The 15,078-nt window shown below is 43.4% G+C and overlaps 4 protein-coding genes across 4 annotated transcripts in view; 1 reads left to right on the forward strand and 3 right to left on the reverse strand.

Moving 5' to 3' along the window:
- Window positions 1-821: 821 nt before the first annotated feature.
- Window positions 822-3,082, reverse strand: bnip1a (BCL2 interacting protein 1a; the record flags this gene model as incomplete). The annotated part of the gene is made up of 6 exons (XM_080527737.1): window positions 2,929-3,082; window positions 2,242-2,334; window positions 1,980-2,071; window positions 1,514-1,615; window positions 1,226-1,344; window positions 822-1,018 (listed from the first exon to the last, which is right to left on the reverse strand). The coding sequence occupies exons 1-6, from the start codon at window positions 3,007-3,009 to the stop codon at window positions 822-824; spliced, it is 684 nt and encodes a 227-aa protein (XP_080383863.1). The 5' UTR covers window positions 3,010-3,082.
- Window positions 3,083-3,096: 14 nt separating this feature from the next.
- On the reverse strand, window positions 3,097-6,127 carry atp6v0e1 (ATPase H+ transporting V0 subunit e1). The gene is made up of 4 exons (XM_080527738.1): window positions 5,930-6,127; window positions 4,877-4,924; window positions 4,032-4,134; window positions 3,097-3,881 (listed from the first exon to the last, which is right to left on the reverse strand). The coding sequence occupies exons 1-3, from the start codon at window positions 6,031-6,033 to the stop codon at window positions 4,041-4,043; spliced, it is 246 nt and encodes an 81-aa protein (XP_080383864.1). The 5' UTR covers window positions 6,034-6,127; the 3' UTR covers window positions 3,097-3,881; window positions 4,032-4,040.
- Window positions 6,128-8,154: 2,027 nt separating this feature from the next.
- On the reverse strand, window positions 8,155-11,535 carry rpl26 (ribosomal protein L26). Its single transcript, XM_080525819.1, has 4 exons — window positions 11,490-11,535; window positions 9,907-10,079; window positions 9,479-9,619; window positions 8,155-8,323 (listed from the first exon to the last, which is right to left on the reverse strand). Exons 2-4 carry the CDS (start codon window positions 10,072-10,074, stop codon window positions 8,195-8,197), a joined length of 438 nt encoding a protein of 145 aa, XP_080381945.1. The 5' UTR covers window positions 10,075-10,079; window positions 11,490-11,535; the 3' UTR covers window positions 8,155-8,194.
- A 1,519-nt stretch (window positions 11,536-13,054) lies between these two features.
- Window positions 13,055-15,078, forward strand: part of ppp2r2ba (protein phosphatase 2, regulatory subunit B, beta a) — a gene marked incomplete at both ends in the record, with an annotated part of 39,335 nt that continues 37,311 nt past the window's right edge. Inside the window, one exon of the mRNA XM_080525737.1 lies at window positions 13,055-13,133. Within this exon, the coding sequence (XP_080381863.1) occupies window positions 13,055-13,133 (79 nt within the window). The remainder of the gene's footprint in view (window positions 13,134-15,078) is intronic.

Raw genomic sequence — 15,078 nt, forward strand, 5'->3', positions numbered from 1 at the left:
TGGGGGAAAAGGAATCTCCATTTACCATTACATCCGTACATTTTTTTCACTTAACATGCTATAAATAATATAAAAAACACTATTACCTTGCTTCAATGGAACAATAAATTAACATTATAGTCATAACAAGTAGTTACATCAACCATACAATCTCCCCAGTGCACATTTACTGCTGTCAGCCAGATATTTCCTTACATGATGACAGAGGATGGTGTTAAACAGAATAGTGTTTACACAAGGCTTAACCCAGAAGCCATTAGTGAGCAGTAGGCACAATAGAAGGTTCTCCTACAGCTGATACAGGGTCAGATATTAGTCACCCCCCTTTATAAGATAGAGTTTGGGGAAAGTTAATCTGATAGTAAACCTGCATTTAGAGGAAACTTCTGATTCAAGTGTTTCGGGTCCTCAAATACTGACACGGAATCACAATATTGTGTGCACAAAGCTAGCTAGGAATGCCTAGGAGTAATTAAAAAATAATAATGTCATACATCAGTCAATTCCTCACACATAAGACACATACTGTATGTAGCTCATATGGCCGTAGTAATGCACTGCACTACATACAATCCACAATAGCCAGTAAACTAACTAGGCCACCACATTCATACTAACAATGCTACACAGAACAGGTCAAAAGTGCATTTCCTTACTAGTAGTGCTAGTGTCAAAGCATAGTGTGTGTGTGTGTGTGTGTGTGTGTGTGTGTGTGTGTGTGTGTGTGTGTGTGTTTGTGTGTGTGTGTGTGTGTGTGTGTGTGTGTGTATTTTCTATAAGGCAGCCTTATCAGCTAATGCAGGAGGATGTCCCTCTAGCTTCTAAAGAAAGGGGAAGAGTCTCTTCTTCAGGATGTAGAGGATGGTGGCGACGAAGAGGGCCAAGGCAAGGAAGATGAGCAGTTTGTCTGTGAGCTCCCTGCGGTTGTACTTGGTGATGAGTTTCCTGCCCAGCTGGATGGTCCCTGTCATGGCCTTAAACTCCTCGTTGGTCTCAAGGACTGTTTTTGAGGAGGATGCTACAGTGGACAGAAGAAACACTGGTCAACACTGTGATGTTGGTTAAAATACATCTATTTTTTGGGGTTCGGATAGAGAAACCACAAAATAGTAATTGAGGTTGTCGCTGCTAAAAGCCATGGCGGTAAATGAATATGATGATTTCCAGGTCTGGATGAACATAGATTGAGATGTTTCACCCCTGTACTGAAGGGGGCATCACTCACCCAGTGAGGTCATGGTGTCCTGACTCTGTGTCACCTGCTGGGACATCATCCGGCTGATGCTCATTAGGCTCTCAGTGATGTCACTGGAAGACTGGGCCAGATTCTCTTTGTTTATCTTCCTGATTGAAGGGAGAAAAGATATATCTTCATAAAACTTCATAAATATATTCTGAAAAAAACAGATATCTTCATATCAGTGAGTAAAGTATGCAACAACAAAAAAAGGCTAGTGTACAACACAATAGTAGGAGTCAGGGATGATCTAATGAGCTTTCAATTACTGTTCACCTTTGTCTCAGATCTTCTCCCCCATGCAGAAGTGCCTCTTTCTCCAGGTGGTCGATGGACAGTTTGCTAGCCAGGTTAGACTTCCTCCAAGCTGTCTGGTTACTAAAGCGACAAAGAAACATCAACTAATTAATTAAATTCAATTATTATTATTATTTTTTTTTTACTATGGCCTCTCATTCACCCATTCACACCAAATGGCGGCAAGCTACCATGCAAGGCGCAGGCTCGCTCATTGGGAGCAATTTGGGGCTCTTGCCCAAGGACACCTCGACACGTGGACAGGAGGAGCTGGGGATTGAACCGCTGACCTTGCGATCATTAGATGCTGGCTCTACCTCCTGAACCACAGCCGCACCCCCTACTAATAAGGTGCATGGCAGTCTGAATTTGGTAATGAACAAGCATCTAAAATAACACTAGTAGAATCAGATTGATTCTTCAGATTGATTCTTCATGCCCTTACCTTAGCATCTGTTTGCGGTGTCCCTCTACCTCACAGAGCAAGGCAAGCTTGTCCGACTCCTTGTCCTGCTCCCTCCCCATCTGTTCTAGATCCTGTAAGACAGCGTAGGAACAAGTCACCCCTAAACACTGATGCAGGATTAGAGACATGTATACATCCCCCAGATGGTAAAGGGTCATTTTAATCTGATCCTAGACCTGTGGTTCAGTTTTAGCGTCCTGCTGAGAGGGGTCTTATTCAAAAACACCAGTGTGCCTCTCACCTGAATCCGCAACCTGACGTTGTTGAACCTTTCCTTTACCTTGGCGTTCAGATCGGTCAACTTGCTCTGTGGTCCTGGACACTCGTTGACATCCTGGTATGACATGTGTGCGTGTAAAAGAGTCAAAACGACAGACACATTTCACCCGCCTTGCAAGATATAGCCTAGAGAAAGTTACTGAACAATACTGCTGTCAATAGCAAATCGTGAGCTTAGAATGATAAGGTTCTATCTCCGTTTAGGGCAGTTCAGAGATATTGAGCGTCAAAGTTTTTACATTCCATTATGAGATGGAACCTTTGTATTTTATGAATTACTAACTCAAAAATGTCAACATTTTAAAAATAACACCACACAGGCATTAATAAACACCTAATGGATCAGATTATGTAAAAAAACCTCAATTTTGACAAAAATGGAGATAGAACCGTATAATTCTAACGTCACGAAATGACCTTGTGATTTTTTTTTTAGCTTTGATGGCTGTCACTCCATGGATGCAAAGCAGCTCGCTAATAAGAATGCAATAGAATCAATCATTTCTAAGACTATTATATTAATATTATATTATATTGCTTACTGACTTCCCTGGTAGATATGATGGCTCCAGAATGAGTACATGACAGCGTACAAAAACTGGTGTCTGCTATTGTATCGAAAAGCATTGCACTCTGGACACATTCATACCTGAACGAGAGCCTTTATTTCTAAGTCATACTTGATGATTTCTTCCTGACATATGCGGACATGAACATCTGCAGACGCCATGTTTGACAACAAAGTCTTCTACGGCAAGCCGCATGCCGGTAAACATTAACTGAATCGACTTTCTCGTACTGTAGTTCGTGGAAGACAGACACAGACAACTCGTCACGTTAGAATTATAAGGTTCTATCTCCATTTTTGGTCAAAATTTAGTTTTTTACATAATCTGATCCATTAGGTGTTTATTAATGCCTGTGTGGTGTTATTTTTAAAATGTTTACATTTTTGAGTTAGTAAATCATAAAATACAAAGGTTCCATCTCACAAAACATAATGGAATGTAAAAACGTTGACGCTCAATATCTCTGAACTACCCTAAACGGAGATAGAACCCTATAATTCTAAGCTCACGAACTGACACATACACACACGATCTATGAGACTATTAATTACATTGTCATTACAAAGGAAATAACTAGAAGACGCATATCAAGAACAAAACCAGTTTCACTTGAAGTAGATTCATTGATTTATGCTTTAATATTTTAATTAGACACAATCTAACAAACAATGAGAGAGAGAAACAAAAGGCAACATATTAAATTAAAGGGGTAACTTGTACCCAGCATTGGCATCATATACCTTACTGCATATCAATATTATTAGTTAAATCGTTATCATAAACGGCACACAATATACAACACGATACAGGTGAAAGGGAAGGCTGGTAGTTTCATTCTTATAAAGCACGTTTGTGGAGAATCTTTTGAAAGTCCTTTTGGAATAGATTTGTACAAAGCACCCCTGCAGTAAACTCTCCTCTCCCACTCAGGTCACACGGGCTTGTTTAAGGCTTCAGGCTTACAGGGAATGTTCCCTTTGTAGAGAGAAGATCGAGAACTCCATTGGTGTGCAGCAGTGTGTCAGGTCCTGTCCTGCAGGGAAGAGAACAGTAAAACACAGCATCACTGTCACCGATGAAGGAAAAGCGTTGAGGAGCGGAAGCCACCTTAGGCAATGGTGACGCAACTTTACTGTCCTGTGGCAAAAGTTATCTGAATGAGCGGACTATGTTGGAAGGATACCTGGGTCGACTATGGCCAGTGATAGTTGAGGTACCAGATGGTGTCGTTGCTCAGTGATGGTCCGAACAGTGGGTTCAGTTGGGCCAGGATAGCTATCAGCCAGCTGGGAGACAGAACAAACATTCACTCATGAGAGAGGTAAACCTTGTGACAGCAGCAGTGGGGGTTCTTTGGACCATCTACCAGTATAATGTAAAGACAGTTACATTAAAAAAAAAGTATGTACTCAGACACTGAATCAAGACATGTCTGAGACGCTTCTGGACATTCATAGTTTTTATGCAATAAAAGATAAACATCATAGCTATGTGTGGTGGTGCAGAGGTCCAAAGAAGAAGTTGAAAGACTCCAAATATGATCTGGTCTAATACTGCCCCCTTGTGGCCATATGAAACGTAACATGACACTGCCTCTAGATACTAAATAATTAACTGTGCAGCAGAATGGTATCTCGGACTAGAACCAGCAACACTCTCCACTCATTTTCCCCTATCAACAAAAGAGACCATGTGAAACTGTCTGTCACTATGTCTGTGACAGCAACACACTGGTGATGAATATGGACTAACAGGGGGGCATTACACCGAGCTGCAGTTTTGTCCAATCCATCTTAATGGAGAACCTCCCGGGGTTGAGCCATATGATTGGTCTGTCTCTCTCTGGTTTGTGGGGCAGATAGGAATGGAAACACATCACTAGTAATAGGTTATATACTAGCCTAATACGATCATTTCCCAAACAGTTTCATGATACAGCCGCCAAACACCAGACCAAAATTGGGGACATACTCTGTTGAAGAAGACATTGTGCTAAATTCCTGGAATTGCAGAGAGAGGGCTACTTACAAGAGATAACAGCAGACAGCAGTTAACACCAGCATGGTAACTATCACTCTGTGGGAGAAAGAAGAGACTGTGTTACACCATGCTATAAACAGGTTATTAGGAATCACTTGGATACAACTATTAGTGGTAATACTTATGGTATATGCATGAGACTCATTCTAAGATTCATTCTTGCATTGTTATTCTTGCATGTAGCCTAATCAGGGTATATACAGGAATCTTGAGGTTCATTTCAATACCTTTCTAAGACTTTTTAAAGACCTTGTTAGGCCTAATCTTTTTCCAGACCTCACCGCTACTTGGAGCTGTAACCGTTCACATCAGTGACACCTTTAACTTAACAGGTTTAGTTTGCAATAGACTAGACCACTATCATACAACAACATTTCCGGTTCATCTTTGTTTTTTAATAAAACTAATAAATTCACGAACTTTTACTAAAAGTTTTTAGCACTCAAACTCTTTGGACAGAGTCTAGTTCAGAAAAATACCCAAAAAATTCAAGACCTCATAAAATCGTGATAAGACTTTTTTAATACTTATTAAGGGTCTTGATTTTCCCAAAATTGATTTATCAACTTTTAATACTTTTCAAGACCCTGCTAATTGTTACTAGTACTGTATTTCAGCTGAGAGAAAAAAAAGTGACATGAGTCAGACATGAGTGACAGTCAGGTGGGAACCAGAATTGGAAGTTCCAATATCGTGACACATTTTACTTGTGGCACTTTGCATTGGGCAAATAAGTTTGAAAAACAGTCAAACAAGTCAAGCAAACCAAACACCCTCATCAGATCATGGTAAAACACAACAGCTGTCAAGTCAAGTGTCAATATGAGTAGCTAGCAAACTAGCAAAGCTATCTCAGTCATTGCCAAAAGAAAAGTAAAAAAACAAACAAAGCATCACTATTGGATTTTTACCCGGGAAAAAACTTCAATGACTAACTATCGATCGATAATATCAAAAGGATCTAACGTCGCATAACTGGGAAACTTTGTGTTTTCCTCCATATTAAAGTTAGCTAATCGTGTTGAATGCTAGCCGACTCACCCTCTGTTGGGTCCCTTCGGGATGAACCACGGCACCACTCCTCCGATAACACCCCAGAACAGCGTCATTACCGACATGGGGATTACAAAACTAAGTTCCGCCATAGTTTCTCTTTTCTTTATTGGGTTTTGTGTAGAAAAGATCAACTGCTATGCTTGACGAGAGTAATCCCAACGTCGCAGGCAAAAGAGTCTGAAGTTTGTAGAGACGACGCGACTAGGAAGTAGGAGTCACATGATAGAAGGAGGTGTGTGGGGGGGAGGGTGTGTGTGTGTGTGGGGGGGGGGGGAGGGGTGTGGGGGAGGGTGTGGGGGAGGAGGGGGGGTGTTGCCTACTTGATGCTTCTGTGGTGGCCTTCCCGTCTGTTCTTGCAGTCCACATTGATAATTGAATGCAGCCTGATTCATGTGCTGCATCATTTTTGCCCTCACACCTCCTGTTTATATCCTTTCATCTGATCTCAGTCATGCATAGGTATTAGTAACTAATGTGAACACTATTTGGATATTTCCAAATAGATGGTTTGTAGATGTTCAACTATCACCCAACTATTTTAACTCATAGCCTAATCCTTTCTTTAACACTATAGCACAGCTTTTGCTGTGGCTGAGTGTGGATATCTTAATGGATAACTTTTGGCAACGGACGTGCATTTCCTTATTTCTTATTACAGGGGCAATATATCCGCTTATAAACGTGGGTCAATACGAGCCTATTCACATGCAGTCACTGCCAGACAGTAGATTTTGACCAATCAATAAATAGCCAAAACATTGTCAACGCTCCACAAGATTAAAACCACAAGTAACCTTGTCTTGATTTAGCTAACGCTCAACTTTTGAATTGATTTGTCAGCATTTATTTATTCTTGTAGTGTTTATTTACAAAGAAAATATGGAGAGACAATACAGGTCTACGAGGGACTGCATGAGTAAAACTATGCAGCTATGTAGAAGTGACAGACTCTGGTATGAGACCACTCTGTCTGCTTCTGTCTGCTCTCTCCGCAAGCTCCTTGATAACCACCAGCCAAACATCAGGGCCCTGGAGGATAAGTGGACTAAGGAGAGAATAGGTTTAGAGAAGGCAAGGAGAAATGCCATCGAGTGGGGAATGGCCACCTTCAAGGAAAAGGACGACCTAATTCTCTCTCTTCAGCTCAAAGTTGAGTCCCTTGAGAAGGAAGCCAGGAGAAAGGAGACATGGGTGGAGAGGAGCGAAATAGAGAACAAGATGAGAGACGTAGAGGTGAGGAAAATGTTCTGTCTCAAAGAGAAGGACAAGGCCCTCACGGACCTCCAGGGCCTCTGTGCCTCACAGGAGAATAACTGGAAAGACAGAACTATAATAATAACTATAATAATAACTGGAAAGAAGACTGCTGAGGCTGAAGGGATGTGAGTGTGAAAAGGAGAGAGTATGAGGTCAGCTCAGCATGATGACCACAGAGCTGGAGAAAGCTAAAAAAAAGGTACACTACAGGCACTTCGGTTAATAATTGGACGTGGACATCATTTCATTGAAAACAGGTTAAAAAGAGTTGATCATCATGTTATGAAGCCTGAAGTTGTCATTGTGTGGTTTTGTATTTTTTATATCATATCTCTTGTTTCAGTCAGAGAGGATTCTTGACATAATAATAATACATTACTTATATAGCGCAATTCAAGACACACAAAGACATGTTACAAACTGAGAAGATCAAGTAGTAATAATTAAAAGAAACAGAAAAATAAATAAAATAAAGTATAGGGGCCTAATTAAGGTAGTGCTGGGGACACTTATCAAGAGAAAGGAATAGGACAGGCCAGACAAGAAAGTGAATGACAGAAAAGACGGAAGAAAAAGGAGTCCTTCTATGGATAATCGTTATTCTTGCATTAAATGCATGACATGTGCTATATGTGCAGTCCATCTATATAAATACAATTTGATTGATCAGAGTTGCAGTTTCAACTTTGAAACTTTCAAATGAAGCATGACCCAATTTACTGTTGACAACAGGACAGTCCAATCCACGGTTATGGTGATAATTTTATTACAATTGATCAGATCACTTGTAGAGACATTTGGTGAGGTCCACATTTGTGACAGTTCCATGGATTTAAAAATGCATGTATACAGCAAGACTACTGGTTAGCACATCCTCCTAACCAGTATTACTGGATAATGCACAACAGTTTTCCCCCCAGATTGATCATGTCCAAATATGACAGACAATGAAATGGATTTTTACAACAGTTTATTGTTAGCAAAAGATCTTTTTCACTCCGTCATCTTTTCAATGGTCTCCTCCTTGTATTTGCCCTTCTCCTTGCCGTCAGCGCGGGACTTGGCCTTGCGCTCCAGGATCTTCTTGCGGTCCTTGTCCAACTTTAGCCTGGTGATGACGACCTGTGAGGAAAAGGAATTAGCATTTAACTTTCCATTTGGAGTAAAATAAATAAATGCACATCTAACAGACCGTTACATTTGTATCTCAAAAGATCAGCATCCTGGGAAAACCCCCCAGCCATGTTCAGCCAAAAGAGCCCATCTAGCTACACTGGAAATTCACTAGCCAGTATTAGAAAGCAACATTTTGATTTGACCATATCCTGACATCGCAGTGCTAAATATGGGGATGGTAGGGTAGCCACTATAAGTACACAAGAACTAAGAATATATTCAGTTGCAGAGAAGCATTCGTTCAAACAGTGCCTAGAGTTGGTGTCAAATTAAATGTTTACTGCCACAGTACCCACACAAAAGAGGCAGACATCAGGACAGCTCACTGGAATGAGCCCATCCTGATTCCTCTCCACTAGCCTTCCCTGACACCAACACAAGCAAACCATCAACACCTTGACCATCCTCAAGGGCAAGTTCCAAATCCAACACAAAAACATTATTGCTAATCTCAAATTATAGCATCTACCTTTGGCTGGAAAATAGGTTGATAGAGCTAGACATCTGGGAAATAAATGAAATAAGCAGAGTTCTATGGCTGTCCATGTTTGTTTAGCTCCTGTCAATAGTTTCCCATCTTCAAAAAAGAAAACCACAAGTAATCCGTTGGAAAGCTACTAATGGCCATGATCTGTGGAATCAAAATGCCTTTGTCACCCCATAGATGACGGCAAACTTGTCGTTTCCTCAATCAACTGCAATCATGCCCCACCTACAGTCCGGACACAACTTCGGCATTCACCTTCATCTACAGACAACCTCTAGGACGCAAAGCAATAGTCTTCCACTTCTGTTCTCCTCTACATTGTGATCCACCAAATGGCTCTCAATATTCCCATCTGCTCACATCTGTGCAGGAGTAGAGGAAACCACTTCTGTAGACTACTCTACCCCCAATGTCGTCTCATTTTATTCAGTGCTATACAGGTGGTGTTTGTAATTGTCAACATGTCCTTAAGGTGAAATAACCTAAAGCCACGGACAAGGCCCTTGGTCTTGGATTTAAGGATTTATCTAGCACTCTTTCTTGTCCCAGAAGCTGACTTCAGCAACCAGGGGGTTTACAAGAGCGCACAATCCAGGTTAAGTGGTCCGTCTCACCTTGCTGGGGTGGATGCCAACATGGACTGTGGTTCCGTTGGCCTTCTCCCTCTGCACACGCTCAATGTAGATGACGTACTTCTTCCTGTAGACCTGCACTACTTTGCCAATCTGCTGGCCTTTGTAATGTCCCCGGACCACCTAGAGGGAACACAATGAATGCACAACAGAATGCAATTAAAACCATGTTACCTGTAAAGCCAGCTGACAGGTATTAGTGGTGCATTTAATCACTTCTGAAACTCTGGGAGCATCCCGCAAAGATTAAGCATAGGATTTTGCGTAGGGCTCCTTATTGGCCGATTCTGAGACGTCCCAGAGTGGAAAACTGAATTCTCAATGGTACATAAAATGGCAATGTACTAGTTCCAAGGAGCAAACAACTGCAGTCTCTAGGACATGTTTAAGGTGTAGTTGTGTCATCTTACCTGGACCTCATCGTCCTTGCGGATGGGCATGGACCTCACGTTGTATTTCTGGCGGAGCTCCTTGGAGAGGGGGGAGGACATGATCTTCCTCCGGATGTGTGAGGGGGCATTGAAGTGCCTCTTGCGGTTCTTGCGCCGCGAGGATGTCACAAATGGATTCAATTTCATGATGGCTGCAAGGTAAACAGTAGAAAAAAGTCATGTTAGAATAGTACTCTGGGGGGGCACTACTGCAACCTCTAGTACACCAGAGTAAATAAGTACACAAGAACTAAGAATATATTCAGTCACTGGAATGAGCCCATCCTGATTTCTCTCCACTAGCCTTCCCTGACACCAACACAAGCAAACCATCAACACCTTGACCATCCTCAAGGGCAAGTTCCAAATCCAACACAAAAACATTATTGCTAATCTCAAATTATAGCATCTACCTTTGGCTGGAAAATAGGTTGATGGAGCTAGACAAAGCAAAGCAATAGTCTTCCACTTCTGTTCTCCTCTACATTGTGATCCACCAAATGGCTCTCAATATTCCCATCTGCTCACATCTGTGCAGGAGTAGAGGAAACCACTTCTGTAGACTACTCTACCCCCAATGTCGTCTAATTTTATTCAGTGCTATACAGGTGGTGTTTGTAATTTTCAACATGTCCTTAAGGTGAAATAACCTAAAGCCACTGACGAGGCCCTTGGTCTTGGATTTAAGGATTTATCTAGCACTCTTTCTTGTCCCAGAAGCTGACTTCAGCAACCAGGGGGTTTACAAGAGTGCACAATCCAGGTTAAGTGGTTAAACACTACTGCACCCTCTAGTACACCAGAGTAAATCACTTGGCAATACACAACGTGCTACCAAAAACAACCCACAATACCTTCCTCACTAGGGTGCAAAGGGACTCAAAGCCATACACACATGTAACTGGAGTTTACTTGTCGACGGGTTCTCATAGGCTAGCTTGCAAGCTAACATTCTGCCTAGGACTAACAATCGGACCCTCGATAATAACCAAGACAGCAGGGCATATATCAGGATGTCAACAATCAACATAGCATCAGCCAATATAACAGCACAAAGCTGACCAGGCAAACCCAGACAGTCAGGTCTCATGTAACGTTACGGCCACAGCTCCAGCTAGCTACTCCTAAAGCGATGGACACGCTTTCGCCGTGAGAATGAGCTGCCTAGCATATCACCACTACTGTCGGGTATTAACACTGTTACACAACGTTTTACACATTCTCTTCAACATTCATGACCTATGGCCTACAGTGTTTGATAACCATGTATATGCATACTTTCTTATTTATGCGCCTGGGAAGCGTCAAACGTGTTGCAGTTTGACTGCAGTCTCATTTAACTTTACGTGTAGCTAGCTAGCTAGCCAAAACAGCCGACTGAAGGGTAAGATTCCGGGGACGTTTTCATTTGGAAAACAAACAGCTTGGTCTATAATACTGATCACATATGAACAACTACAGGGGTAGCTCGCTGTTGAAGACATTGTAGGGAAATATGAAGGGGTGATAGTAGGGGATGGATGTTGATAACTTTTAGGAAATTGACAGCCAGGAATTCTTACCCTGCCGATTAGTCCTCAATGGCCGGCGGAAAAGAGAGCAACATACTGCTTCCGCTCGCATTAGTTCACACACGGATCTCGCGAGACGCACGCAGAAACGGCGCGTCTAGAGCGAGATCTTATGCTAAATAATGTTTAAATAATTGTTGACTTCTTTCTTATAGGTGACACATTCATTTAAGATGTTAATAGGCTATGCACTGCAGGTTATACACATAACCTAATAATATGCACCTTCCCCACAAGCCTTCACTCAGTCTGAAGCTGAAAAGCGGCCGACACTTATAGAATAAACTATGCTTAACTATTCATTGATACACAACTTTTGTTTATGTTTTCTGAGCCCCTATCAATTAGGCCCTTAGAAAGGGAACCGCCATGAGATGTAGGCCTTGCTGTTGACCAACGATTTTGCAGTTGAGATAAATTGTTTATTATAGATTTCGAAAGCCTATGGAAATCAATATACAATACGGACATTCGCCACGAGATGGCGCCATGGACAAGGATGAAATCCACTCCGTCCCACCTGGACTGTTGAAATCTCTCAATTTCTAATGCTGATCCTTTTCACTGTCCGAAAAGTCAATATTATGATAAGCAGATTATTATACAGAAAACAGTTGTAGGCTAGCCTATATCAACAACAATAATGACAATGTCTTCATCGTCATCGTCATCATCATCATCAGCATCAGCATCATCATCATCATCATCATTATCATCATCATCATTGTTTAAAAGTGTAGCCTACAGCTATGTTGGCAGTAGGCTAAGCAGTAAGTGAGGGATGCGGTAGATGCGTTGGCATAATACAGAATTGGCCTATTGAGCCATGAACTACAATATGAATGAATGAATGAATGGTCTTTATTGTCATTAATATAGTACAGGTACCATACAACGAAATTTGTGAGGGGGGGCTCCCCTGGTGCTAGGATTTTTTTTAATACTAAAAACAAGAAGGGAAAAGAGCTGGTTTACATAAATAAAGGCTATGTACACTATCCACTATACTATACTATACAAATAAAACACTGTGCTGTACTCTATGCTATGCTATAAATATCCTGTTGTTATAGTTGTAGTTGTTATAGTTTGGCTATGGACATTTTAAGTTTAGGCCTATAGGGGGGCTAAGGCGCTAACACGGGACAAACTTCTTAGGTTACATAATTAATCAATGAAATGGCAATATTGCCCCACCACATCCCACCCTCTCTTCACCCCCCACTCCCTCCATCCTCCAATCTGATTCCCGGGAAAAAGAGGCGCGTCTGGCGCGACCTCCCGTCCGGTGTCCTGCACTCGGGATAAGCTCTGCGCACGGTAGAAGCGGAGGCGCGTGGTTACGGTGCAGCAGCCTCTCTGACAGCGCACACACCGGTTAACGGACCGTACTCCCCCTGTCTGTCTGGGTGAAAGTGATGCTGTCATAGCCCTCTGCATGCAGGGAGCGCCGGTTCCCTCCCTCATCCCGGTCCTCTCTCTCTCGCGGCAGTGCGGATGTGGAGTCACTACGACTACCGGAACGCTTCACCCAAGGGAAAGAACCGGAGAAGAAGATGAAATGTTTTTCCCGATATCTCCCGTACCTCTTCCGACCCCCGACGACCATCCTGTCTTCCACTTGCCACACCGAAGGTAGGGATAGACACACTACAGGGCGGCTGTGTGTGTGTGTGTGTGTGTGTCTATGTGTGTGTGTGTGTCTATGTGTGTGTGTGTGTGTGTGTGTCTGTGTGTGTGTGTGTGTGTGTGTGTGCGTGTGTGTGTGTGCGTGTGTGCGTGTGTGTTTGTGTACGTGTGTGTTTGTGTGCGCACACACGTGTGTGTGTGTGTGTGTGTGTGTGTGTGTTGGCATGAATTTGTTTTAAACTCTACAACCCTACTGATGGGGGATCCTATGGAACTATAGCCTAATAAAATCAGCCTCATATTATGAGTTTACTTTTCAATAACACTTGAGCAACTGTCAAAATCTAAAACGACCAAGGTCCAAAGCCTGCCCTGAGTCAACTGCATTGTATTATGCAGGGGTGTAATCTAGATGTAAAAAAAAGCTGTGTGTGTATGTGTATGCATGTATGTGTGTGCGTGCGTGTGTGTGTGCGCGTGTGTGTGTGTGTGTGTGTGTGTGTGTGTGTGTGTGTACTGTGCTTGGATGCTTCAGGGCCCTGCAGCTCACAGCGAACAGTCCTATTGGCTCCCTCACTGTGATTTCATTCATTGTACCTTAGGGGAAAATGTTTACGACATGAAGTAGCGCCGTCAACGTAAAGCGATGCATCACAAACACGGGACATAATGGTCACATACAATGTAGTTATTACAGTCTCGTCGGCATGCTGAACTGTGGCTGCTGCCGAGCACCACTGTTCCCAAGCAGCCCAGACACACACTCACTCTTCATCCCATCCTCCTCTCTTCTGACTGTCCACATTGTGAAAGAATGATGACTGTTCATTTTCGGCAATTGCTCTCCTCTCTCAGACAGCAATGTATCAGGGACAGGAGGACTTTAGAGTGTGTATGAGAGAGAGAGAGAGGGGGGGGGGAGACAGAGACAGTTGTGTTGTATTATCTACTCCGAGGAGTCTAAGAGACCAGAGTTTTGGTGTCACCAGCTTTTACTGGGTCGTAATGTGTGAAAGCTGAGCTTTTGCATTATTTAACCCATGCCCCCCATCCCCGTCCCCATCTCCACCCTCATCCACCCCCCTGCCCCCGGCCCTCTGGCGGTGAGAGAGACAGCATCGCCCTGCATGTGCAGTCATGGCGTGGGCCCTTCAGAGCCAATATTATGTGACCTATATTTCACTGAGAGAGAACACTCTCTGCATTGCATCTAACATACGCACTGGACATACACACTGGAGCTACAGTATGACTCCAGGCTGTGCTGCCATTCATTCATTCACTCACTCACTCTCTCACTCACTCAGTCACTCCATCCCTCCCTCCCTCTCTCCCTCTCTTCCTCACTCCCTCTCTTCCTCATTCCCTCACTCTCTCACTCCCTCACTCTCTCACTCCCTCCCTTACCCGTTCTCTTCCTCCCTCTCTCCATCCCTCCCTAACCCCCTCCCTCCCTCCCATTCTCCATCCCTCCCTAACCCCCTCCCTCCCCCCTCTCTCTCTCCCTCACTCCCTCACTCTCTCACTCCCTCCCTTGCCCACTCTCTCACTCCCCCTCTCCATCCCTCCCTAACCCCCTCACTCCCACCCTCCCTCTCTCCCTCACTCTCTCACTCCCTCCCCTACCCACTCTCTTCCTCCCTCTCTCCATCCCTCCCTAACCCCCTCACTCCCTCCCTCCCTCTCTCCCTCACTCCCTCACTCTCTCACTCCCTCCCTTACCTGTTCTCTTCCTCCCTCTCTCCATCCCTCCCTAACCCTCTCACTCCCTCCCTCCCTCACTCCCTCACTCTCTCACTCCCTCCCTTACCTGTTCTCTTCCTCCCTCTCTCCATCCCTCCCTAACCCTCTCACTCCCTCTCTCCCTCACTCCCTCACTCTCTCACTCCCTCCCTTACTCACTCTCTTCCTTCCTCTCTCCATCCCTCCCTAACCCCCACACTCCCCCCTT

Source organism: Nansenia antarctica (assembly GCF_963989245.1).
Source record: "Nansenia antarctica genome assembly, chromosome: 3".
Classification (NCBI taxonomy): Eukaryota; Metazoa; Chordata; class Actinopteri; order Argentiniformes; family Microstomatidae; genus Nansenia; species Nansenia antarctica.

Bases quoted from the DNA above. Each gene is read 5' to 3' on its own strand.
- rpl26 (XM_080525819.1), bottom strand. From the start codon at position 10,074: ATGAAATTGAATCCATTTGTGACATCCTCGCGGCGCAAGAACCGCAAG. The intron at 9,620-9,906 runs GTAAGATGACAC...TGTTCCCTCTAG, and splicing joins GCAAGGACGATGAGGTCCAG to GTGGTCCGGGGACATTACAA. The intron at 8,324-9,478 runs GTGAGACGGACC...TTTTCCTCACAG, and splicing joins TTGGCATCCACCCCAGCAAG to GTCGTCATCACCAGGCTAAA.
- atp6v0e1 (XM_080527738.1), bottom strand. From the start codon at position 6,033: ATGGCGGAACTTAGTTTTGTAATCCCCATGTCGGTAATGACGCTGTTC. The intron at 4,925-5,929 runs GTGAGTCGGCTA...TTTCTCCCACAG, and splicing joins CCGAAGGGACCCAACAGAGG to AGTGATAGTTACCATGCTGG. The intron at 4,135-4,876 runs GTAAGTAGCCCT...TCTGTCTCCCAG, and splicing joins GCTGTCTGCTGTTATCTCTT to CTGGCTGATAGCTATCCTGG.